General features: G+C 57.9%; 1 protein-coding gene across 4 annotated transcripts in view; it reads left to right on the top strand.

The window, feature by feature from the left end:
• The window catches only part of HIP1 (huntingtin interacting protein 1), a 139,577-nt gene extending 120,638 nt beyond the window's left edge, over positions 1 to 18,939 (top strand). For all 4 annotated transcript variants that reach the window (XM_051835462.2, XM_051835461.2, XM_051835460.2 and 1 more), the window contains 18 exons: positions 512 to 695; positions 1,578 to 1,666; positions 2,026 to 2,142; positions 4,628 to 4,729; positions 4,913 to 5,056; positions 5,447 to 5,582; positions 6,568 to 6,654; positions 6,836 to 6,943; positions 7,035 to 7,171; positions 8,055 to 8,165; positions 8,913 to 8,971; positions 9,182 to 9,275; positions 11,135 to 11,235; positions 11,468 to 11,573; positions 12,202 to 12,325; positions 12,510 to 12,571; positions 14,705 to 14,813; positions 15,364 to 18,939. In XM_051835462.2, the coding sequence (XP_051691422.2) occupies positions 512 to 695; positions 1,578 to 1,666; positions 2,026 to 2,142; positions 4,628 to 4,729; positions 4,913 to 5,056; positions 5,447 to 5,582; positions 6,568 to 6,654; positions 6,836 to 6,943; positions 7,035 to 7,171; positions 8,055 to 8,165; positions 8,913 to 8,971; positions 9,182 to 9,275; positions 11,135 to 11,235; positions 11,468 to 11,573; positions 12,202 to 12,325; positions 12,510 to 12,571; positions 14,705 to 14,813; positions 15,364 to 15,416 (1,923 nt within the window). In that variant the 3' untranslated portion in view covers positions 15,417 to 18,939. The remainder of the gene's footprint in view (positions 1 to 511; positions 696 to 1,577; positions 1,667 to 2,025; positions 2,143 to 4,627; positions 4,730 to 4,912; positions 5,057 to 5,446; positions 5,583 to 6,567; positions 6,655 to 6,835; positions 6,944 to 7,034; positions 7,172 to 8,054; positions 8,166 to 8,912; positions 8,972 to 9,181; positions 9,276 to 11,134; positions 11,236 to 11,467; positions 11,574 to 12,201; positions 12,326 to 12,509; positions 12,572 to 14,704; positions 14,814 to 15,363) is intronic.
• The last annotated feature ends 4,091 nt before the right edge of the window (positions 18,940 to 23,030 follow it).

Raw genomic sequence — 23,030 nt, 5'->3', positions numbered from 1 at the left:
AGCTGGATCGGAAGTGGCGCATCCATGGGATGCCAGCACTGCCGGCGGTGGGCTTACCCACGACGCCGCAGCACCAGCCCCTGTGTTGAGATCTTATGGCACGCGCCTTGATGGCAGCAGTTCAGCCAGGCTGCGGTGACCCTGAGAACAGAGGCAGTCATGGGTCACCCCTGGCTTGGAGGCCGTGGTGAGAAAGGCCGGTTCTTATGACACAGCCATGAGAAAAATGTGGCGTGTGGCTCGTGGCTGGTGCTGTATGCAGGACCAGGCAGCTCTCAGCTCTGTGGCTCATCAGAAGCCAGGCCCCCGCATCCTTCAGCCCCCAGGCCATTCTGACTAGAACCAGACTACCTGCTGTCGCCCCCTGTTGGTGTGCAGGCAGCTTGTGGTGCCAGGAGCAGAACTCAGCTGTCACAGGGCGCTGGGCGCGGGCTTGCTGGGGACACCGCGGGATCTGCCTGGGCAGGGCTGGAAACTCGAGTGCCCACTCCCACCCGCCCGCCCGCCGCAGGGCCAGCGGGCCGTGCTGCAGCTGAAGGGCCGTCTCAGCGAGCTGGAGGCCGAGCTGGCCGAGCAGCGGCACCTGCGGCAGCAGGCGGCGGACGACGGCGAGTTCCTCCGGGCCGAGCTGGACGAGCTCAAGAAGCAGCGGGAAGACACGGAGAAGGCACAGCGCAGCCTGACGGAGATTGAGAGTGAGGCACCGCCCCGGGGCGGGGCGGGAGGGCGGCATCCCGCCAGGCTCCGCCCCCTGGGCCTGCCAGCTCTTATTAGCCGGCTTCGATCCAGCAGCCACAGAGGCTTGGGAGGCAAAGGCCAGGACCATGGAGGCAGGGAGTCCAGGCAGTGACACGGGGCACCTGCCCTGGGCGAGAGGTGGGCCCAGGGAGTCCAGGCAGTGACACGGGGGCGCCTGCCATGGGCGAGAGGTGGGTCCAGGGAGTCCAGGCAGTGACACGGGGGCGCCTGCCCTGGGCGAGAGGTGGGCCCAGGGGCCGGGAGACAGGACCCAGTGCCTGAGAGGGAGGTCGGTAGAAAGGCTGAGAAGCCTGATAAAATAGAAGCCGTGTTCTTACACAGAGGAGACGCAAGTCAGCAGAGGGATTATCTTTTGAAAGACAACTCCCCAGAGGGGTTCACTTTTTTGTTTTATTTTATTTTAATCAAAAATCAGAATGACAGGGAGGGAGAGAGAGAGAGAGAAATCTTCTGTCTGCTGGTTCACTCCCCAAATGATGGCAACAGCCAGGCTGAACGCAGGAGCCAGGAGCTCCATCCGGGTCTCCCACATGGGTAGCAGGGGCCCAAGGACTTGAGCCATCACCTGCTGCCCTCTCGGGCGCATTAGTAGGGAGCTGGATCAGAAGCAGAGCAGCCGGGACTCAAACCGGTGCACCGATGTGGCATGCCGGCATTGCATGCGGCAGCTTAACCCTCTGCGCCACGACGCCGGCCCCTACGTAGTTTGGGGGATAAGGTCCATGCTTTTGTGGAAGGAAGGAAGGAGAGTTGTGCAGCGCCCCTGGCCTGCCGGAGGGGCAGCGGAAGACACCTGACCTTGGCCCCTGACCGTGCAGGGAAGGCTCAGGCCAATGAGCAGCGGTACAGCAAGCTCAAGGAGAAGTACAGCGAGCTGGTCCAGAACCACGCCGACCTGCTGCGCAAGGTAGGACCTGCACCCCTGCCGTCCTGCAGTGCCCACACGGTGTGGAGCTCGTAGCCCAGGCCTCAGGGTTTCACTGTGTCCATCGCCCATGCCGGTTTCTAGGAATCGCCTCCGTTTCTTGGGAACCTCCGCTTCCCAAGCTCCCTGTGACCCCCGTATCTTGGGTTCCTCTTCGGCTACCCCCCCCATCCTGATGATTTCCTAATGACAGACTCATCGCGACCCAGAAGGTTGTCACGTGCCTGTGGCTTCCTTCTAAGGGGGGAGGTCCCGGGCTGAATGGAATGCTTTGTTCGGGAGGGGAAAGGCGTCCTTTAAGCCTGAGAGGAGGCCCTGCCAGACGCCATTCTTCCTTCCAGAATGCAGAGGTGACCAAACAGGTGTCCGTGGCCAGACAAGCGCAGGTGGATTTGGAACGAGAGAAAAAAGAACTGGAGGATTCCTTCGAGCGTGTGAGTGACCAGACCCAGCGGAAGGTGAGTGGGAGAGGAAGCCCTCCAGGAATGGGAGGGGCGTCCGGTGGAGGCGAGCAGGGGCTGCCCATTGCTACCCATCGTCCCCACCGCACGGGCTGCCGTTCCCTGCATGTATGTGAGTAGGACAGGCAGTAATGAGCAAACCCAGGCTAAGGTGAGGGTGCAGGAGAGTTTGAGTAAGGAAGGCAAGTGCAGGGAGAGCGGGCTCATGGAGACATGGCACCAGCGGAGTGGTAAAGCTAGGGCTGCGGCAGCATGGGCAAGCAGGGCACAGGCTGGGCGGGCACAGCTTAAAGCCGTAGGCTGAGAGGAGCGGTTTGTGCATGTCTCTGTGACCCAGAGTCAAAGCTGCATCTGTCACCAGGCAGGCAGTGCCGTGCGGCAGGTTAAGCCGCTGCTGGGACGCCTGCATCCCACACGGGGTGCTGGTCCAAGTCCTGGCGCCTGCATGTCCGATCCAGCTTCCTGCTCACTCAGCCTGGGAGGGCAGCAGAGGAAGGCCCAAGTGCTCAGGCCCCTGCCACCCACATGGGAGACCCAGACGGCGTTCCTGGCTCCTGGATTCAGCTTGGCCTAGGCCCTGGCTTTTGTGCACATTTGGGGAGTGAACCAGTCCATGGAATATTTCTCTCTCTCTCTCTCTCTCTTGCCTTTCCAGTAAAATAGACCTTTTATTTAAATGCATCCATCTACTGGAAATAAAATCTCACCAAGCAGTCCTCATATGTGAATGCATTTGTATATTCAGTGTTCTCTTTCATTTTTGTTTTATATTTGTTTAAGATTTATTTTATTTGAAAGACAAAGTTGTAGAGAGAGGGAGAGTCAGAAAGAGAGAGGTCCTCCATCTACTGGTTTACTCCCCAAATGGCTGCAGCAGCCCGAGCTGAGCCAGGCTGAAGTCAGGAGCCAGGATCTCCATCCAGGTCTCCCACGTGGGTGCAGGGGCCCCAGCACTTGGGCCATCTTCCACTGCTTTCCCAGGTGCATTAGCAGGGAGCTGGACTGGAAGTGGGGCAGCCAGGACTCAAGTTGGCACTGATAATGGCATACCAGCGGTGCAGGCAGAGGCTTTACCTGCTTTGCCTCAACACCAGCCCCTCAGTGTTCTCTTCAACCCTTTTTTTTTCCTAAATTTATTTGAAATTACAGAGACGTGGAGAGAAAGAAATTTTTATCCACTTGTTCACTCCCCACATGCACAGGGCTGGGCCAACCAAAAGCCTGGAGCCCAGAATTCCAACCAGGTCTCCCATATGAGTAGCAGGGACCCAAGGACTTGAGCCAGCACCTGGTACCTCCCAGGGTACACATTAGCAGGAAACTGGAATCAGAACAGCTGGGAATCGAACCAGGCACTCCCATATGGGATGCTGGTATCCCAAGCAGCTACACCAAACACCTGTCCTAAATCCATTATTTTTTTTTCAATGTTAGCTGTAGTGGGCAAGAGAGAGAGACAGAGATCTTCCACCCACTGGTTCACACCCCAGATGGCCACAACAGCTGGGGCTGGGCCTATCCGAAGCCAGGAACCTGGAGCTAGGAGCTTCCTCCAGGTCTCCCACGTGGGTGCAGGACCCCCAGCATTTGGACCATCTGCTGCTGCTTTCCCAGGCCATTAGCAAGGAGCTGGATTGGAAGCGTAGCAGCCAGGACATGAACTGGTGCCCTCATGGGATGCCGGCATCACAGGTGGTAGGTAGCTTAACCCGCTGTGCCACCACACTGGCCCTGATGCATAAATCTTTAAAAAAAAATCAGCTAAGGGGCCAGCGCTGTGGCACAGCATGTTAGAGCCCTGGCCTCAAGTGCCGGCATCCCATATGGGCACCGGTTCTGGTCCTGGCTGCTCCGCTTCTGATCCACCTCTCTGCTGTGGCCCGGGAGGGCAGTGGAAAATGGCCCAAGTCCTTGGGCCCCTGCACCCATGTGAGAGACCCGGGGAGGCTTCTGGCTGCTGGCTTCAGATCAGCACAGCTCCAGCCGTTGCGGCCATCTGAGGAGTGAATCAGTGAATGGAGGACCTCTCTCTCTGTCTACGTCTCTCTGTGGCTCTTTCAAATAAATAAAATAAATATTTTTTAAAAAATTAAAATAAATTTTAAAAAATTAAAAATTAGCTATGATTTCTCAATAACGGAACTCAGCCTGCTCTTTGAAAACCGCCATCACAGGAAGACACCCAAGACAGGAAATCGTCTGAAGTCGACCGGATGCATTAGTGGCACAGTGTCCCAGGTCCTGGGATGCCAAAATTAAAAAATCCAGCTCAGATTTAACATTATGGGCTCAAGGGTGACACCCGAGAAAATGTCCCTCAAGTTCCTCCCTTGACATTCCCGTCGGCCAGCAGAACACCTCCGTTGCAATATGGGATCTCTCCTTCCACGCGGCTCCCGCATTGCTCAGGGGGGCTCTGCCCTCCTTTCTGCCCGGTTACCACCTCGCCCGTGAGAGTCTCCCCCCGGTTCTCTTCCTGCAGACTGAAGAGCAGCAGGAGCTCCTGGAGAGCTTGAAGCAAGAACTCGCCACCAGCAAACAGGAGCTGCAGGTGCTCCAGAGTAGCCTGGAGGCCTCGGCCCAGGTGAGCGCCTGCCTCCTGGCCCTGCACCTGGCCACGCCGGCCCCAGGTGCATCACACGGCCGATCAGAGAGGCACCTCCTCCTCCTGCCTCCGGCGGCCAGGGCGTGGGCTTGGACCTCCGGGAGGGGACGCACGGCGTGGTTCTCCCAGTGCCCCCCTCTTCCCACGTGGTTGCCTTTGCAGTCAGAAGCAACCAGGGCAGCGCAGATCACCGAGCTGGAGACGGAGCGGGACAGCTTGGTGAGCGCCGCCACGCGGCGGGAGGAGGAATTTTCCTCGCTTCGGAAACAGCTGGAGGACACCCAGCTCAAGCTGGCTGGCGCTCAGGTGAGTGGGGGACACCCGCGCAAGCTGACCACTTGCAGGCGCCAGTGCCCGCGTGGAGGCAGGGGAGGGGCGTGTGACGGGTTAGAGACCTTGGGCTGGGTTGCATACCCCGCATCACCCACAAAGCCAACGAGGAGAGAGCAAGGCACGCTTGCTTTCCACATGCAAAGGCAAGCACCTGGCATTTTCTCCCCGGGTCGCCACGACCCAGCCCCGTGGCCTCCTGTGGCCAGCAGCACACAGCTGTGCGCAAAGTTAAAGCCTGGACCTCATCAGGAACAGCCAGAGCTCAGACGCCAGGCTTGCCGGCCGGGTCCCAGCTGGCTGCTGTGTCGGGGCTCGCTGTGGGGGCCCAGGGCCGACTCTCACCTCCCCGGGCCCTTTGTTTAGGAAGCTGTGTGCCAGTTTGCAAAGGAACAACGGAAAATGCTTCTGGAGGGGTCCAGGAAGGCCGCAGAGCAGGTGATCCGGGAGGCCCTGAGCCAGCTGGAAGAACCCACTCTCATCAGCTGTGCCGGCTCTGCAGGTACACGCGCAGGTGCCACGTTCTCACGGCCTTGGAGCCCACGGGAAACTGAGCCCAGTTGTGCGTCATTGTCACCAGGGATGCCCAGGCCCTGTCCTGGCTCAGTTAAACTGGGAGCTCTGTGGCACCGAGCCTGGTCTCCTAGGTATGAGAAATGGCGCCTTACTCAGCCGGTCACACTGGCGGATGTCTTCCTTCTAGGACCAGAATCTGGCCACAGCTGAAGGCAAATGGGTGGGGGGAGGGAACAGTTCTGTGTCTCTTTAAGATCTGAGGCGACAGGTGGTTGCTCATGAACCTGGAGTCTTAGGGGGGCAGCATCAAGCACGGAGTAGCAGAAAGAGTAAAAAAATCCCAGGAAATGGGGCCCTGGGGGCGCAGATTCTGAGATGATGTGAGCTGGGTTCGGAAGATTCGGAGAGAAGGCAAGATGGGGAAGAATTACACCCCCGAGAGCCTCCTGAGTTCCAAGCATCTGGGCGAACGCCACCAGGTAGTCCCATGTTGCCCCTGCCTGGAGATGAGGAAGCAGACACAGGATAGCCAGAGATGCCCATGGTGGCGCCACAGCAGACCACACACCCAGGCAGGGTGACTCATGTCTCAGCTCCACGGACCCACAGACAGAGGCACAGCAGCCGGGCCAGGGTGGGGAGCAGGTAGCTTGTGTGCAGAGCGGGAGCGCAGGCTTAAGGGCTGTGAGACTCCCAGGGCTTCCATGGACCTCCCAGGAAGGCCCGGATGTCATAGGAGGGGCAGTCGTGAGCCACGAGGCTCTGGGCAAAGACCACGGTAGGCTCAGCTGCGTCGCTTGTCAAAGCCCCAGTACGGACTCACTCCAGTACCAGCTCGGCCAGCTGTGCTCCTGGCCTTCCTTTACCGAGAGCAGCTCCCGCAGGGTTGGCTGGGTCACTCCGCCGGGCAGCTTCCCATACATGGCGGCTAGCAAGCCGTGAGGACTCCTGCCCTGTCTTCCCTCTCGCAGATCACCTCCTCTCCAAGGTCAAGTCTGTTTCCAGCTGCACCGAGCAACTGGAAAAGAGCCGCAGCCAGTATCTGGCCTGTCCGGAAGGTGAGGAAGGGGGAGGGCGGGCTCCGTCATGAGTGACGGCTGAGCGGGGTTCAGATGTGGGAACAGGGACAGCTCCTGGGCACTGAGAAAGGTGGGTATGCAACAGGGGGAGCGGGAAAGAGGGGTGTGAAAGGGGACCCCCCCAGCCAAGCCCGAGCAGAGTCCCTCCCTGCTTCCGCAGACATCAGCGAGTTTCTCCACTCCATCACCCTGCTGGCCCACCTGACCAGCGACACCATCGTTCATGGCAGCACCACCAGCCTCCGCGCCCCACCAGAGCCTGCTGACTGTGAGTAGGGGGTGGGGGTGGGGGGCAGGGTGAGTCCCCAGAGCCGGGGCGCAGGAGGCCTGTCAACAGCCCCGTCCACTTGCGTCTCCAGCGCTGACAGAGGCCTGCAAGCAGTACGGCAGGGAGACCCTCATCTACCTGGCCGCCCTGGACGGGGAGGGGGCCCTCGAGAGTGCCGACAGCACCGCCATGAGGAGCTGCCTGAGCAAGATCAAGGCCATCGGCGAGGTGCGCTCCGCAGTCAGTGTGCAGGAAGGGGATGGCTTTGGGTGTGAATTGCCGAGGAAGCCATGGTGTCTGGGTCTCCCACATGGGTGGCAGAGGACCAAGCACTTGGGCCGTCTTCCACTGCTTTCCCAGGCACAGAAGTTAAGCCAATTCTTGGAGCACCGGCATCCCATAGCAGAGCGCCAGTTCAAGTCCAGGCTGCTCTGCTTCCATTCCAGCTCCCCACCAATGCACCTGGGAAAGCAGCAGAAGGCAGCCCAAATCCTTGGACCCCTGCCTCCCATGTGGGAGACCCAGATGGGGTTCCAGGCTCCTGGCTTCAGCGTGGCCCAAGCCCCAGCTGTTGCAGCCATTTGGGGAGTGAACCAGTAAATGGAGGATCTCTCTCCCTGTCTCCTTCTATCTCTGTCACTCTGCCTTCCAAATAAATAGAAGACTTTTAAAAAATTAAAATCTTGGGCTTTGCCATCCGTCAGACCCAAGTTTGGATCCCTGCTGTGCTGTGTAGTCGAGACCTTTTGCCTTTGTGTACCTCGGCTTCCCGTCCGTGCAAGCAGGGATGGTAAAGACGACTGCTGTGGAAGCCAAGTTCAAGAAGGGCCGAACTCATTGAGAGATCATCGTCTGTGTTTGATAAAGTTTTCAAAACTCCCCCCCACATAGCAAACACAGCCAACACAGTGCACCTGCTGGGGTCAGGCAGTGACAGCTTCCTGGGGTAAGTGAGGACAGGAGGAGGAGGAAAGGCATGTGAGATCTCAGAGTTCCCAGGAGGTCTGCCCACGCAGCTTGCAGGTGTTCCGCAGCAGGGCCCCTCCCCCCTCCGCTGTAGGGTCACAGCTGTGCCCAGGGATCACTTCAGCCTTTGTGACGCTGTTCACAGGAGCTCCTGCCCAGGGGCCTGGACATCAAACAGGAGGAGCTTGGGGACCTGGTGGACAAGGAGATGGCTGCCACTTCTGCGGCCATCGAGGCCGCCACGGCCAGGATAGAGGTAGGAGGTCTCTGCGGGGCAGGCTGTGCCCGGGCGGCAACACCCAGTGCACGTGTCACAGTCTCTCATCAAAGCCACAGACACATGCCCCTCCCCCACCCCCATTTACCCAAGCCATGCCAATCCAAGGGTCAGAAAACAGTAAGTCCTTGCAGAAGGGCAGTGAGCCGTTTAAGGAGCCACTACAGTGTGAGCACATCCGGGGGTCGACTTCCAGACGGACCCCTTCCAAGCCTTCCGGCTGCTGTAGGATCCCTGTACCATTTCCACAATGGCAGCAGTCGTCATACCCACTCCAGGGGCCTGCTGCACGGGTGACATGAGACAGTGCCCATCTCCCTCTGGGTGCCAGGCACTCCGGAAATTGGTGGCACCCCCTCATGGGAGGTTCATTCACGGAAAGCTTAGCGGGCGCCTTGGGGAAGGTCCCAGGTTGCTCCCTCGCTGGAGGGGCCCAGACCACCCCCCGAGGTGTGAGCACCTGCCTCTGGCACCCCCCGGGCCTGTGGCTGCCAGGGTTCCGTGCACACAAGCCCAGGTGCCAGGTGGACAGGGTGTGGAAAGGGCGCACAGCCTGCTCCACCTGCTGTCACTGCCCATTGCACCTGCACAGAGATGGGGCCAGAGCCCTTCCCTGCCTGGGGACTCCCCAGTTCAGGTTCCCCAGCTTCCGCAGGGAGGTACAGTAGAACCGGCTTCTCGGTCCTGGAGGTGCGTTTGGAAAACTGTGCTTTTTTTTTAAAACAGGAAATGCTGAGCAAATCCCGTGCAGGAGACACAGGCGTGAAGCTGGAGGTGAACGAGAGGTTGGTCTGAGCGGCGGTGGCACCCGTGTGGGCAGGATGAGTCTCGCTGGCCGGGGGCTGTGCTCTGCAAACCCGTTCAGGGGTCAGAGGGAACTGAGCTGCCCCGGGGGCGACAGCATTGACGGTGACAGTGAGGTCGCTTCGCCTGCCTTGCTGTCCTTGGGGCTCCCACGTGCCCGCGGCCCTGACTATCTGCTTTGCTTCTCCCAGGATCCTCGGCTCCTGTACCGGCCTGATGCAAGCCATTCAGGTCCTGATTGTGGCCTCCAAGGACCTCCAGAGGGAGATCGTAGAGAGCGGCCGGGTAGGCATGCAGGCTGGGCCCGCAGGTGGGGAGCGCAGGTCTGACTCCATGATCCCTGGGGTCTAGCGGCACTGATGTCTGGTCCTGTGAACCCCCCGTGGGCGAGCCACCCCTTCTCGTGATCGGTCATCAGCCTGGGGGTCGGGTGGTCTGGGTTGGTGAGTCGCCGCTGTGACCCAACCGGGGAAACCTCTTTTTTTGTTTTGTTTTGTTTTGTTTTTTAAAAAAGACATTTATTTATTTGAAAGGCAGAATTACAGAGTGAGAGAGAGAGAGAGACAGATCTTCCATCCACTGGTTCACCCCCCAAAATGGCCACGATGGCCAGGACTGAGCCGGGACAAAATCAGGAGTCTGGTACTCCATCCAGGACTCCCACAGGGGCCAAAGCACTCTGTACCATGTCCCCGCTGCCTTCCCAGGCGCGTCAGCAGGGAGCCAGATCGGAAGTGGAGCAGCCAGGACTTGAACTAGTGCCCACATAAGATGCCAGCTTGGCAGGTGGTTGCTTAACTTGCTGCGTCACAACACCGGCCCTGGGAACCCTCCTTACACGGCACTTCCAGGCCCTCTGAGAGGAACAAGGGCTTCTGGAACCTGGGCAGATGGACACGCATGCCTGGGACCGACATTTCCCGGGAGTCTGGCCATGTCTGCTTCCATCCGAGTCCGCTCCCTGCTGTCTCTCACAACCAGCTCTGCCGTCGCTGGGCTGTTGGTCCCTGCCTGGCCCAGTTTGTCTCTCCCTCTAGGAAGGGGCCCAGGGAGGGAGCCAGCAGCTGTTTCTGCTTTGGGGGTGCCCCCTGATCCATCTGGGCCTGGCACACTGGCAGACACTAACAAAGCCTGAGAATGTTCTGGAACTTCAAGTAGACATAATGCTTTGTAAATTATTCATCGCGTCCTCCCATCTTTTGGGAAATGGTGGAAAGCAGCTAGACTCGCCCCAGATCATAACTGACTCATCGCTGAGTATGTGAGTTCTGATATCTCGGTTCCTCTTGAAACCCACTGTGGATTAGTGCCAGGACACCTTCCCCGCCACCCCCCGCCCCATAGAAATGCCAAGTTGCTTATATAAAATGGCATCATATTTGTACATAATCTGCACGCTCCCTTTCATAACTTTTGTTTTTATGATTTATTCATTTATTTGAAGGGGAGAAAGAGATCTTCCATCCACTGATTCACTCCCCCAAAATGGCTACAGTGGCCAGGACTGGGCCAGGCTGAATCCAGGAGCCAGGATCTCCATCCGGGTCTCCCATGTGGGTGGCAGGGGCCCAGGTACTCCGGCCATCCTCCACTGCTTTCCCAGGCCCATTAGCAGGGAACTGGATTGGAAGTGGAGCAGCCGGGACTTGAACCAGTGCCCCAATGCTGGATGTCAGCATTGTAAGCGGAGGCTTAGTTTGCTGCCTAACATTACCAGTCCCCTCCCGTAAACTTCAAATCCTCTCTACATGACTTAGGCCAAATACAGTGTCAGTGCTATGGAAGCAGCTGCTCCTACTGTATGGTTTAGGGATTACTGACAAGAGGAAAAAAATATTCCCACCCCCGCCAACTAATTCTGAGCAGTGTTTTGTTGAGTCCACAGAAGTAGGGGACTTATGGTAGGAAGATTGAGGTAGAGTAGACATGCCCAGGACTGACAGTGTGCAGTGCCCCCCGGGGGGGAGCACAGTCGCCTCTCTGGGTCTTGGTTTTCTCCCCTGAGCAATGGGACGGGACCACTGGTTCCCTCCCTGAGTTACTGCCAGGACCAGCCAGGACCACCCAGGACCCGTCAACCGAAGTGGTAGACCCAGAGCAGGCGCTCGGTAAAAGGTGACCCCTTCTTTCCTTTCCCCTCTCAGGGCACTGCGTCCCCTAAGGAATTTTATGCCAAGAACTCTCGCTGGACAGAAGGGCTCATCTCAGCCTCCAAAGCGGTGGGCTGGGGAGCCACCGTCATGGTGTAAGTGGCTACAGCGCCCGGTCCCCTCCCTCGGTCCCGCTCCCTTGACCCATAGTCCCCTGGAAGGGAACTGTTGTTGGTAAAGACTGAAGGCTTCACAGGGAAGCTGGAGTTGACAAGGACGGGGCTGGCATTGTCCCCTTCTAGTCTAGACAGGGCCAACGGGAGGGGCTGCAGGGGTTGGGTCCTGAGCTGCCTCTGACCTGGCCCTTGTCACATTCTTTCCTGTCAGGGACGCAGCTGACCTGGTGGTGCAAGGCAGAGGGAAATTCGAGGAGCTCATGGTGTGTTCACGCGAAATTGCTGCTAGCACAGCCCAGCTGGTGGCTGCATCCAAGGTAGGACCCCGTGGCTCAACCCCCGGAGCCTGGGGACCATCTGCACAGTGCAGCTGGCCTCGACAGTCAAGGTGGTGGGGTCTCACACACAAAGCGTGCCTCCCCGGGCTCCCACGCCATTCTCCACTAAAGGCATCTGGTCTGTTGCCAAAGAGCCCCCGTCCCCAGCTCCCCACGCGAGGGTCCCAGCCACGCCAGCACCTGATTAGCAGCCCCGACAGACATTCAAGGAGCGATGGAACCAGGACACCTGGTTTGGCTCCCATTCCAGAACGAGCATCTGCCCCTCCCTCCTTCATCTCTGAACTTGAACACTGCCCCCCTCCCCGCCCCCTCCCAGCGCCCCACCCAGCCACTGGTCTCACCACACCTGTAGCCAGCTCAGATCCCAGCAAGGGCTCTTAAGTCTCCTTATCTCTGATGGTCCCAAATGGGTTTTCACAACTAGAACAGGTGATCCAAATTGGTGACAATGCCAGTGCCTGGGGCCCACCGAGCCGATGGGCCAGGAACGTTTGTTATGTTATAGACATGCCAGGAGCTGACCCCGTAGGCAGCCGTTTGCGAGACGTTGGTGGGTGATGATGTGGATTGTGAGTGTGAACCTAAGTCTACTCTGTCATGGCAGGTGAAAGCCGATAAGGACAGCCCCAACCTAGCCCAGCTGCAGCAGGCGTCTCGGGGAGTGAGCCAGGCCACCGCCGGGGTCGTGGCCTCAACCATTTCGGGCAAATCGCAGATCGAGGAGACAGGTGCGTTCCAGGGCCCACCATGAGCCCTTCATGCTTCCTTCCTGCCCAGGGCCCTCGGTTCCTTTTCCATGCACAGTGTCGGCATCGGCGTCAGCGTCAGTGTCAGCGTCAGCATCGGCTGCCTCAAGTATGCATCAGCCAGGAATGCTTTTTCGCCAAGACATTCTGTTTTCTGTCCTTGCAGACAGTATGGACTTCTCAAGCATGACCCTGACCCAGATCAAACGTCAGGAGATGGACTCCCAGGTGAGAAGCTCGCCTCTAAATCTAGGTGGTCCCTAGCGCTGAGACAGGGACCCCCAGTTTTACTCCCCTGGAGGGAGACCAGATGGAGAGATGGACTCTTGGGGTGGAGGGGCATGAACACAGATGCACGCACCAGCCCAGGACTGGACTCTCAACCCTTGCCCGGGACTGAGGTTGAGACTGTCATTCCTCTAAATGCCACCAGGGATGTCCTAGAAGTCTGCGAATGCCATTCACTATTTGTTTCAGAGGCAGAGAGAGACACAGAGAAAAGAGATCTTCTTCCCTGTGCTGGTCCACTCCCCTAAGTGTCCTCAATAGCCTGGGCCGGGCTGGGCGGAAGCCAGGAACCAGGAGCTCCATCCCGGGTCTCCCCAAGTGGGTGACAGGGGACTTGAGCTATTACCTGCTGCCTCCCAGGGTGTGGGAAGCTGGACTGGCAGTAGAAGGAGCCAGGGCTCGAATAGGGCTCAAGGACACTGGACGTAACCACAGCGCCAGACGCGTCCCCGAGATCCTGTTGGCTTGAAACCCCATCCCTCTGTGAATTGGTACCAAGTCCTTGTCCCTAGCCTGCGTCCATCTCCTCCTTGACCCCAACCCATGGGCCTGGGTGAAACACCTCTGGCTTCATCTCATGACCCCTGGCAGCTTTCTCATCCCACGCATGACACCGTCCGTCTTGCCCATGCGTTGCCCTCACAGCCTTTGTCCCTCCTGGTCTCTCTGGAGAGAGCCGTACGCAGTTCTCCAAGGGGCTGAGCTCCTTGGGCCACCGTTATTGGTCACCTTTTTGTTACTATGACAAAATGCCTGAGCAACTAAAGCTAGGAAGAGAAAGGATTTGTGCAGCTCACCCTTTCTGGAGGCTCAAGTTCAAGTTTGACCTTGGGAGGGTGGGGCCAGAGGCTTGGCTGGATGATTTAGGGAATACTGACAAGACGAGAAAAATATTCCCACCCCCGCCTGGTGATCCAGGCTTTGGTAACCACCCCTTTTGCACAGGAACTGCCTTCCAAGGGCCCACCCCCATGATCTCGGGACCTCCCCCAGGCCCGCCTCCCAGATAGCACACATGGATAGTTTCTCATCTACTTGATACCGTTAACTTATGACTCGGGGGTTTTAATATTCCCCTGAGTTCAAACCATAGCCACCATCCAGGTGCCAGTCCAAAAGTGACTTCCTGAGTGAGGCCTTTGCTGACACCCTTAGTCAGCCACACCCCTCCGTGTGTCGTTTTCCTTACAATCTGAACTTTTCTCGTTTCGTTATGTCTCTTGTCCGCTGCATGGTAAGCATGTCGCCCCTGTGTCTCTGGCACTTGGAACAGACGTTCTGGTCCATGCTGAACGCTCAGCAGATATTAAGTTAACAAATTATAAACTTAACTCGCCGCGGCTCAGTGAGTTAAGCTGCCACTTGGACTGGCATCCCGTATCAGAGTGCCAGCTGCTCCACTTCCCAATCCAGCTCCCTGCTAACGCACCTGGAAAAGCAGTGGATGATGGCCTGAGTGCTGGGGCCCCTGCCACCCACGTGGGAGAGCCAGATGACTTGGGCCTGGCCCAGCCCCAGCTGTTGCAGCCATTTGGGGAGTGAAGCAGTAGATGGAAGATATTCATTCTTTCTCTCTTTCTCTCTCTCTCTCCTTTTCAAATAAGTAAATAAATATTTCAACTAGTTAATCAATTAAATTGGTGAGGCACAGGGCTAACCCAAGAACCACCTCTTCCTTTAGTAAGGCTGTCCGTAGAGAGGCCAGAGTCCTCCTGTCTGGACTTTCGGGGTCCTGGGATAGAAGGAGAGGGGTTCCCGCTAGCCTGGAACCCACCACGTGGGTAGGCTAAGCGCTAGGGTCGTCTGCAGTGACTTCCTCACGGGAACAGGAGCTTGGCCATTAGTTTGTAAGGCGTCATTCATTCCCAGCGGAAGTGGTCAGCGGCCAAGGCTGAGAGCCGCTGGCACAGGTGGATGGATGAGACGACCAGAGAGGGCGGGGCAGCACAGAGCGAGGACTGGGGGTGCCATGGAAACCCAAGACTGCCATGCACGAGGAGACCCGGAACTCACAGGAAAGGGACTGAGCCTAGGCCAGGCAGGCGTCAGAAACCCCGCCTTCTCTCGGCGCAGGTCAGGGTGCTGGAGCTGGAGAATGACCTGCAGAAGGAGCGTCAGAAGCTGGGAGAGCTTCGGAAAAAGCACTATGAACTTGCAGGTGTCGCCGAGGGCTGGGAAGAAGGTGAGCTGACCCCGCAGGGCCGGCCGCCCCGGCAGCGAGGGTAACTGAGGATGGGTAGATGTGTGTGAAGCGAAAGTGCTGTTGTCACCCGTGAGACCCAGCCATCGCGGGACGGACTCTCTCCCTGGGTGACTCCCCGGGAGGCGGGAGTTTGTCGTGAATGACTGGTGCTCGGGCAGGTGAATTACAAGCTTGAACCTGTGTTGAGCCAATAGGAATGTCTACAGGAGGAGACGCAGAGTGGAAGGGGCTGTCCCGCCTGCCCCACCCACATTCTGCCATCCATCCGCCGGAGGTGGCGCGTGTTGTTTTCCATGTGCCCAAAGATTCTTGACTCTTGTCTACCCTGGCCGACTGTGGCAACCGCCTTAGCTGGGGTCTGCTCCTCCTAGACATAGCAGTGGGGTGTCCGGGTGACACCGCGGTTGTGATGACCGTGTGGGTGAGAGCCCCATGCAGGGCAGTTTCAGGGGTTCAGCCGAGCACGTGCGTGCGTGCGTGCGTGCGTGCAGGCAGCGCTGCGCCATGTAAACTGTCGTTGTCTTTTTAGGAACAGAAGCGTCTCCACCTACCCCGCAGGACGCAGCGACCGAGAAAGACTAGAGCCCGCCCAGCGCCCCGTAACGTCAGAGTGTAAATCCTCGTGACCCTTCTGTGCGTGTGTCATTGCCCCCGCCACAGACCCCAACCCCTGGACACCCCGCTGTGTCCAGCACAGTGCTGAGGGCCCGCCCCTTGCAAAGGCGCCCCGCACCCTGACACCCTCTCTGTGCAAACCTGCCACCCGCGTCCCGAGCGTCTGGGCCGGCCTGTGCAAGCCGGGGAGCAAGCCCAGGTCCAAAGAGGTGGGCACACGCGGCTCCCTGGCAGCCAACGCCCCTCTGGTTGAACCCCGCAGTGGTCAGCAGCCTCCTTCCGGGGTGCACGTGTGGCCAGCGTGGCAAGGGGAGAGCCCACGCCTTTCCTTTTCTGTGTGTATGTGTATATGTGTGTGGGGTTTTTTTTTCCCTTCTTCTTCTCAGCCTTTTCCGTTTCATCACAGGCACAAACTCGTGCGTGTCCGAGGGCTGGTGGGTATTCCAGCCTAGGACGCTGCACTGGGTCTGTGCTGTCGGCAATGGCAGGAGTGTCCAGGCTGTGAACACCGTGGCGATGGCTCCCACCCGCAGCCCAGGCGCTCCGGGTTGCCTGGGGGCCCCCACGCCACGGCAGTCACAGCCACGGTGCTGCTCGGGCGTCACCTTGGTGCTCCACCCCGGCCACCTCCTTGCTGGGTGTCCTGCTGAGCATGCGCTGGGCAGCCCAGGCCGCTCGCCAGGGTTGGTGACAGAGGCAGAAACAGAGCGAGTGCCTTTGGTCCCTAAAGCCGCACCCCAGCCGAAAGCCTCTGTCCAGCCTCGCGGGTGACAGGGTCCCAGGACGAGTGGATGGAGCCGCACACCCAGCCCAGGCCTTCGGGGGCCAGCTCCTGGGGGGCTCCAAAACCTTCCCACGTGTGCTTGAATGGAGCGGCCAAGGGTGACAGCGCAGCTCCCCCCACTCCAGAGCTAGTCCGTGCCCCGGCCCGCCCAGCAGGGCCTTCGGAGAGAGCCGGGCCACTTCCTCGGCCACATGTCTGCCGCGGCACCCTCTGAACAGTTCCACGTTCTACCCGTTGGCTAGACCCCAACGGTCGGACAGCCCTGCCCGCATCAGGAGCACCCCCCAGTGCTGGGCTGGGCCGGGCCCTGTCGTATTTATTCCTAACCTCCTGGGAGCAGCAAGGACTCTGGGAGCCATCGGGGTCTCAGGTGTGGCCTTGTTAAGGTTTGCACTGCTGCCCTGCCCTGTGACATTGTCGGCAGGGCACCCAAACGAGGCCCGAGATGCCACTCCCGGACTGTTGCTGGCCTGCACCCCCGCCCAGCCACCCCCCCACCCCCACCCCCACCCCCAGAGAACGCGGCTTCCTTGGAGCGTTTGGATTGGGAACACAAGATGGGGTAGCCACTGCTCCAACTGCTTCCAGCCTGCCGTCCCACAACAGGATGAGGGCAACGGGAGCAGCCTCCTCCAGGCAGGCGGCCTGCCAGCACTTTTCCTCTCCCAAACGGACCCCAACATTTAAGTGCCCTTCTGAGCTCAGAAAAAAAAAAAAAGAAAGAAAAAAGAAAAACAACGTCTTCCTTCTCTGTAGCAGCTCCTAGGTCGTAGCCAGCTTCCCAGGACCTGTCCCAAGGAACAGTGCTCAGCTTCGCCACGTGACAGGTTGTGAGACTTCTGTCTGATCACTGTGAACCAACTCCCTCCCCCTCCCAACTCTTCGTCTCTGCATTTTCTAAGTGGGACACTCACAAAACTCTCTCCCGAGAACTCTGATTCCCGTACTCAGGCCCAGGAACCTCCGGGCCAGGCCACGGAGGTGTCCAGGGTGCATGCCGGGCAGCCTTCGCACTCCGCGTTCGTCCGTCCCGGGGAGCAGTGTGTGGCAGCCTTGACTCGGCTGTGCCATTCACGCCCATCCTGGCAGTCACGGCCGCTCAGCCACGTGTTCCACGTCGCCAGTGGCAGGGAAGGCTATCTGATGTGTTTGATCGTAACCAGACGGTAGTCTCCATATGATAACACTCCCTCTAAAAGAAGCCATGATAATTTCGTAAACCTCCCTGGGCTCAGCCTGAGTGATGGAACAGCCGAGAAGGCACTCAGACAGGAGCGCACGCCAAGGCAGCGCCATGCAAGGCAACAGCCATCTGACGTAGTGTGGTTACCTCGGCGCCAGCCAAGCGTGGAAACCACTCCGTTCTTGAACCAGAATCCAAGGGCCAGGCCTCGGCTAGTCTAAAACAGACTGTGAGCGTCAGCATGTGCTGCCTTGGATTGAAACAGGAAGTGGCGTCTGAAAGCTAAAAAAATGAACCTCACGCAGCTGGGCTGAGTCCCTGGGTGCCAGCAGTGACAGAAGTGTCACGGGTCTCTTTGGGGACCGAAGCGTGTGTGGGTCAGGACAAGACAGGGCGGCAACAGAATTACACCTTGGGAATGAATACGCTTGAAATACATGTTATTTAATTTTGTAATACAGTATTCTAATCCTGTTAGAATAAGGAAATCTGTGTAAATAGCAAGGGGAAAAAAAAAAAACAATATGAGACCTACCTTTGTGGGTCGTTTTATATCCAAGCGAGGCATTGAAAGCAGATAATTTAGACTGCGACAGCGGTGGCTCGAGGCTCGCTCATGAAACACAAGGCCCGACCCCAGAGGCTGGAAGACCCACGCACACTGTCCAGAGCACATCTTTCTTGCAGTTGTTTCGGCTACCAAGTCAGACAGCGAGGTTTATACCAGGTAGCGCTGGGCTGACAGCGGCCGTGTCGTGCGGCTCAGATCCCCGCGCGTTGGCCTCTCGGCTCCAGGATGGAGGAACTGGCCGACAACAGTGGTAACAGACGCCCTGCCACCTGCTGCGACCTCTCCAAGTCTCTGGAAGCCCCCCCTGCCAAGGACAGCCTTCAGCCCCTGGGCTGGCCTTCCTGCCAGGGTGGCAGTGGTCTTTCTCTGCCATCCTTGGCCCCCCAGAGACTGCACCACCCGTAGCGTAGAAAGCCACCACCCCCCAGCCAGGGGTGGATCTGCTCCTCCATCGCCCAGGGCCACAGCAGACATGGGACCAGTCCCCACCTGCCCCAGGAGCCACAGCCCTGCGGGTGGACACCATCGGGTCCCATTCTGAGTGGATCCTTCCAGAATGTGTTTTGCAGGTGACCCTCAACTACCTCAGGTTTGAAGGCCCTAAATGAACCCGGTTACCACCCGCGGGGGCGGAGCGAGGGGTTCGGTTCCATCTTGGTGGTGACACGCACGTCTCGAACTTAACCACAGACTTTCGCTGAGGTTTGCAGGGTTGGGATTGGTTTGTTTTTTTCTTCCGTTGGTGACCTCTCCTCCCACTTTTGCATTAGGATAGTTCCCATGAACTTCACTTGTCACCGAGTGCTCGCCTGCCCAGGACAGGTAGCCACTGGCCTTTGTTTTTCTTCCAATGATACTTTTGTTATGCTCTCCAGACCTTTCTTTGTATAATACAGTGCATCTGTGTTTTCCGTTTTTTTTTTTCAAATAAATATTTCAGCCTGGTGGTGAAGAGTTGTGGTCGTCAGCCAGCCAGAGAGAATCTGAAAACTTGGCATTTATGCCCCCAAATTCATGCGGTCCACGTAGCTCTGCACCTGCGGGAACAGATCCTAGAAACATTTGCTTGCGCCTTTTTTTTTTTTTTTTTTTAAGATTTAATTGAAAGGCTAAATGGCACACAGAAAGATGGCTGGCAAGCACACTTCCATCCACTGGTTCACTCCCCGCAAATGGTTGCAATGTCTGGGGCTGAGCCAGGCCAAAGCCAGGAGCCTGGATCACCCTCCAGGTCTCCCATGTCGGGAGCAGGGGCCCTAGTACCTGGGCCATCTTCTGCTGCCTTCCCACGCACGTTAGCAGGCAGCTGGATGGGAAGTGGAGTGGCTGGGACTGGAACCCGCACTCTGGTACAACACTCTTCACCTGGTGCAGTTCCAGCCCCTTTGAGAGGGGCCCTGTCCCATTGGTCAGCTTTTCAGGACTATAACGAAATGCCTGAGGGCAGGCTAACTAGATAAGAGGTTGACTTAGCTGCAAATCCAAACAGCATGGCCCCAGGGAGCTTGGAAGCGCCCCTCTAGCTGTATTGTTGCACGGCGGGCGAACGGCCTCACTGGGCAGCACATGGTGGGCTCCTTACTAAATGCCAGCATGGATTAAGTTCCGCCTTCATAGTGACATTAACAGAGGACTTGGGGCTTAAACCCTTGCATGAGATGGGGAGAGGGCACTACTCAGATCGCAGCACTGCCCGTGCCAGTGATGACAGAGCAAGCACCTAGGTGGCCAGTTGGCTCCTGAGTACCAGAGCCCCAGGAGCAGGTCTCTCCCTGCAATCAGGAATCAGGCCGGGGCTGCTCCCTCCCCACCCTAGAGGTGAACATGAAGCCTGCTGCCTTCAGATCAGGTGTGACTGCTGAGGGCAGAGCTGTTAGAGCAAGGCTCAGGGCAAGGTGCGGCTAGGAGAGGACCGGCGGAACCAGGCTGGTTTCTGCCATCAGACTGGCTACAACCCAGTGCTGCCTGGTGTGAAACCAAAGGTGCCTCCTGGCGAGAGATGCAAAGCAGAAGAAGAGCTGGGGGTGGGGAAGCGGAGTTGGCCCCGGTGATGGTGACACGTCTCGTAAGGGACAGAAAGGAAAGTAGCCAGGAGCTGGTGTTGGAAGTGCCCGGTGGGAAGCAGATGTGGAGAAACCTGGAGGCCTGAGCCCTGCGCGCCATGGCACGGTGCCAAGGTGAGCCTGCCCCATTTGCACACCACCAAGAGAGTGGACGGTTCTTGGGCACACCTGTCCGGCTGGTCACTCCCAGAGCTCAGGTGTCCAGAAGGCCAGGCATCAGGACTGTGTTGGAGACGCCCCCCACCCTGTGGAGGTTTTCTGAGTCCCCTCCGGGTCCAGCTGTGGCCCCGGCCAGCCATGCTCTCCAGGCAGAGGCCTCCTTCCCCCCAGGGGTGAACTGGCCCTCAACATCCTGCTGTGGCCGTGATCAGGTGCCCCCAGGGCTGTGGTACTCGGCCTGAGAGGTCTTCCTGGGTGGGGTTCTATGGGCCAGTCCTGGCTAAGTCGCTCGCTCTGGCCGGCGGACTGCTGAGACGAGTGATAAGCTCAGGCCACCAGAATGATGGCCTTGATGGGGGAGGGGCGTTTTGGGGGGATAGGATTTATACAAATAGGGGACAGAATTGCCTAGGGCTTTGGAAGAGGGGCTGCCAATGTGAGAAGGAACACAGGTTGAGATGGATGAGTGGGAGGCCAGACCAGCGCTGCGCAGATTTGAAGGCAGGAGCCTCTTCCTAGTCTCCCACGCGGGTGCAGGCACCCATGGGGCATCCTCCACTGCCCTCCCGGGCCACAGCAGAGACCTAGATTGGAAGAGGAGCAGCCGGGACTAGAACCCAGCGCCCATATGGGATGATGGCGCCGCAGGCGGAGGATTAACGTAGTGCGCCATGGCGCCGGCCTGGTGTGGAGCCCTTTCAATGTGACTTGGGAGTGAATGAATGGGTGGATGAATGGATCCCCTTGAACTCTGCATTCGTAGACATCTTACACCCTTGTGTGCATCCATCCATTGTGCGGGCCCTGAAATTGTCAAAGATAAGACCTTTATGTTCCCTGTCATCGAAAACTGCGTTCACCAATTCATGCTTTATTCTCTAATGTGGCAGACACCAGGAACGCGGCAAAAATAGACCTGGCCGCTCCCTACTGGAGCGCACAGGCTATTGAGGGAAGTGTAACACAATCCAATAATAAGAAAGCAGCAGCATAACCACACTGAACTTGGCAAGGAAGGAAAGTCATCGAGTGTTCTGAGAGCAAACCAGGAGAAGTCTGGAAAAGCTTCCCGGACAGAAATTGTTGCGCTAAGACAAAGGCCGAGGAGGTGTTACCTAGGCAACAAGAGAGAGCCCGCTCCCAGTATCAGGGGCTGCATGTAGGCGGGGGGACCCTAAAGAGAGGCTGGAGCCCAGACACTACAAGAGGAATCTCTGCCGGCGCCGTGGCTCACTTGGCTAATCCTCCGCCTGCGGCACCGGCACCCTGGGTACTAGTCCCGGGTTGCTCTTCTTCCAGTCCAGCTCTCTGCTGTGGCCCAGGAAGGCAGTGGAGGATGGCCCAGGTCCTTGGGCCCTGTACCCGCATAGGAGACCAGGAGGAAGCACCTGGCTCCTGGCTTCAGATCCGGCGCAGCACCGGCCGTGGTGGCCATTAAGGGAGTGAACCAACGGAAGGAAGACCTTTCTCTCTGTCTCTCTCTGTCACTGTCTATAACTCTCTTTCTCTCTCTCACTGTCTAACTCTGCCTGGCAAAAAATAAAATAATAAAATAAAATAAAAAGAGGAATCTGGACAGAAAGGCGAGGGGCAGGTCAGCCGGACAATGGAAAGACATTGATAGGCTTTCGGCAAAGGAGCGACAGGATGAATTAGGCATTTTTGAAAAGACCGTTCTGGTTGCAATGTGCAGGAGGAGGTGGAAGGAAACTCAGTAAGGAGGCTAGTGTGACAGTCCCCGGGAACGGCGGAGGAAGGGGAGATGAGCCGGAGAGATGGGGAGAAATGGCCGGCTGCAAAGACGGGTACAATGTCAAATGGACAGGCCTTGGCTTGGATGGGGTGTACCAGAGAGGGCTACCCCTGAAAGAACCAAGTATCTTCTTTTAGGACCTTTGTGGGTAGAAAGACAGACGTGCACATCAGAAACCAAAGGATAACCTGGAACTGGTGGTGCCAACCACGTGGGAGAGGGGCATGGTCTCAGCGGGGTCACCCAGTCGGGCCCTGGAACTCTAAGTCAGCCAATGAGAATTTGAAAGCAACTGAAACTACAGTTGAGAAGGCAGGGGTGTGGGGAGGGGGGTGCAGAAAGAAGCTTCCGGAATGGAAACTTGAGGAATTCCAGGACAGGGGGCTAAGTTCACCAGGCATCTTAAGAAGGCCCTTGAGAAGTAGGGAGAGAATCAGGGGCTTGGAAAAACCAGGAGGACAGCACTTCCAGGAGTGACACGGAGCCACTGTGGCAAATGCGCGTGACGACACTGACAGCGTAGGGGCTGCTGCGAGGCATCTGAGAGGCAGAGTTACAGGCAGAAAGAGGGAGAGAGACAGAGATGACAGAGGTCTTCCATCCACTGGGTCACTCCCCAAATGGCCACAATGGCCAGAGCTGGGCTGATCCGAAGCCAGGAGCTTCTTCTGGGTCTCCCACGTGGGTGCAGGGGCCCAAGGACTTGAGCCATCCTCTACTGCTTTTTCCAAGCCATTAGCAGGGAGCTGGATCGGAAGTGGAGCAGCCGGGACGGGAACTGGCACCCATATAGGATGGCAGAGTCATAGGCTTGTTATGTTACAACACCGGCCCCTCAAATTCTTTTGAAAATGAGTAATTTCCTGACGGTTACATCCTCTTGATGCATGTCCGTTCTCTGACCGTTGCTGAGTTATCATTCACAAAAGACAGTAGGAAATAGGCAAATAAAACCAGGTCCCCTCTTTTAGGGCCATCCTGAGTGGGAAATGGGACCCTATCTCGGGAAATCCAGCAGGCAGGATTCACAGGCAAGATGAACAAGGCAAGGGCTGGGGCTGGGGCGTA

Source organism: Oryctolagus cuniculus, chromosome 19 (genome assembly GCF_964237555.1).
Source record: "Oryctolagus cuniculus chromosome 19, mOryCun1.1, whole genome shotgun sequence".
Lineage (NCBI taxonomy): Eukaryota > Metazoa > Chordata > Mammalia > Lagomorpha > Leporidae > Oryctolagus > Oryctolagus cuniculus.
This window is presented reverse-complemented; position numbering and strand designations above follow the sequence as displayed.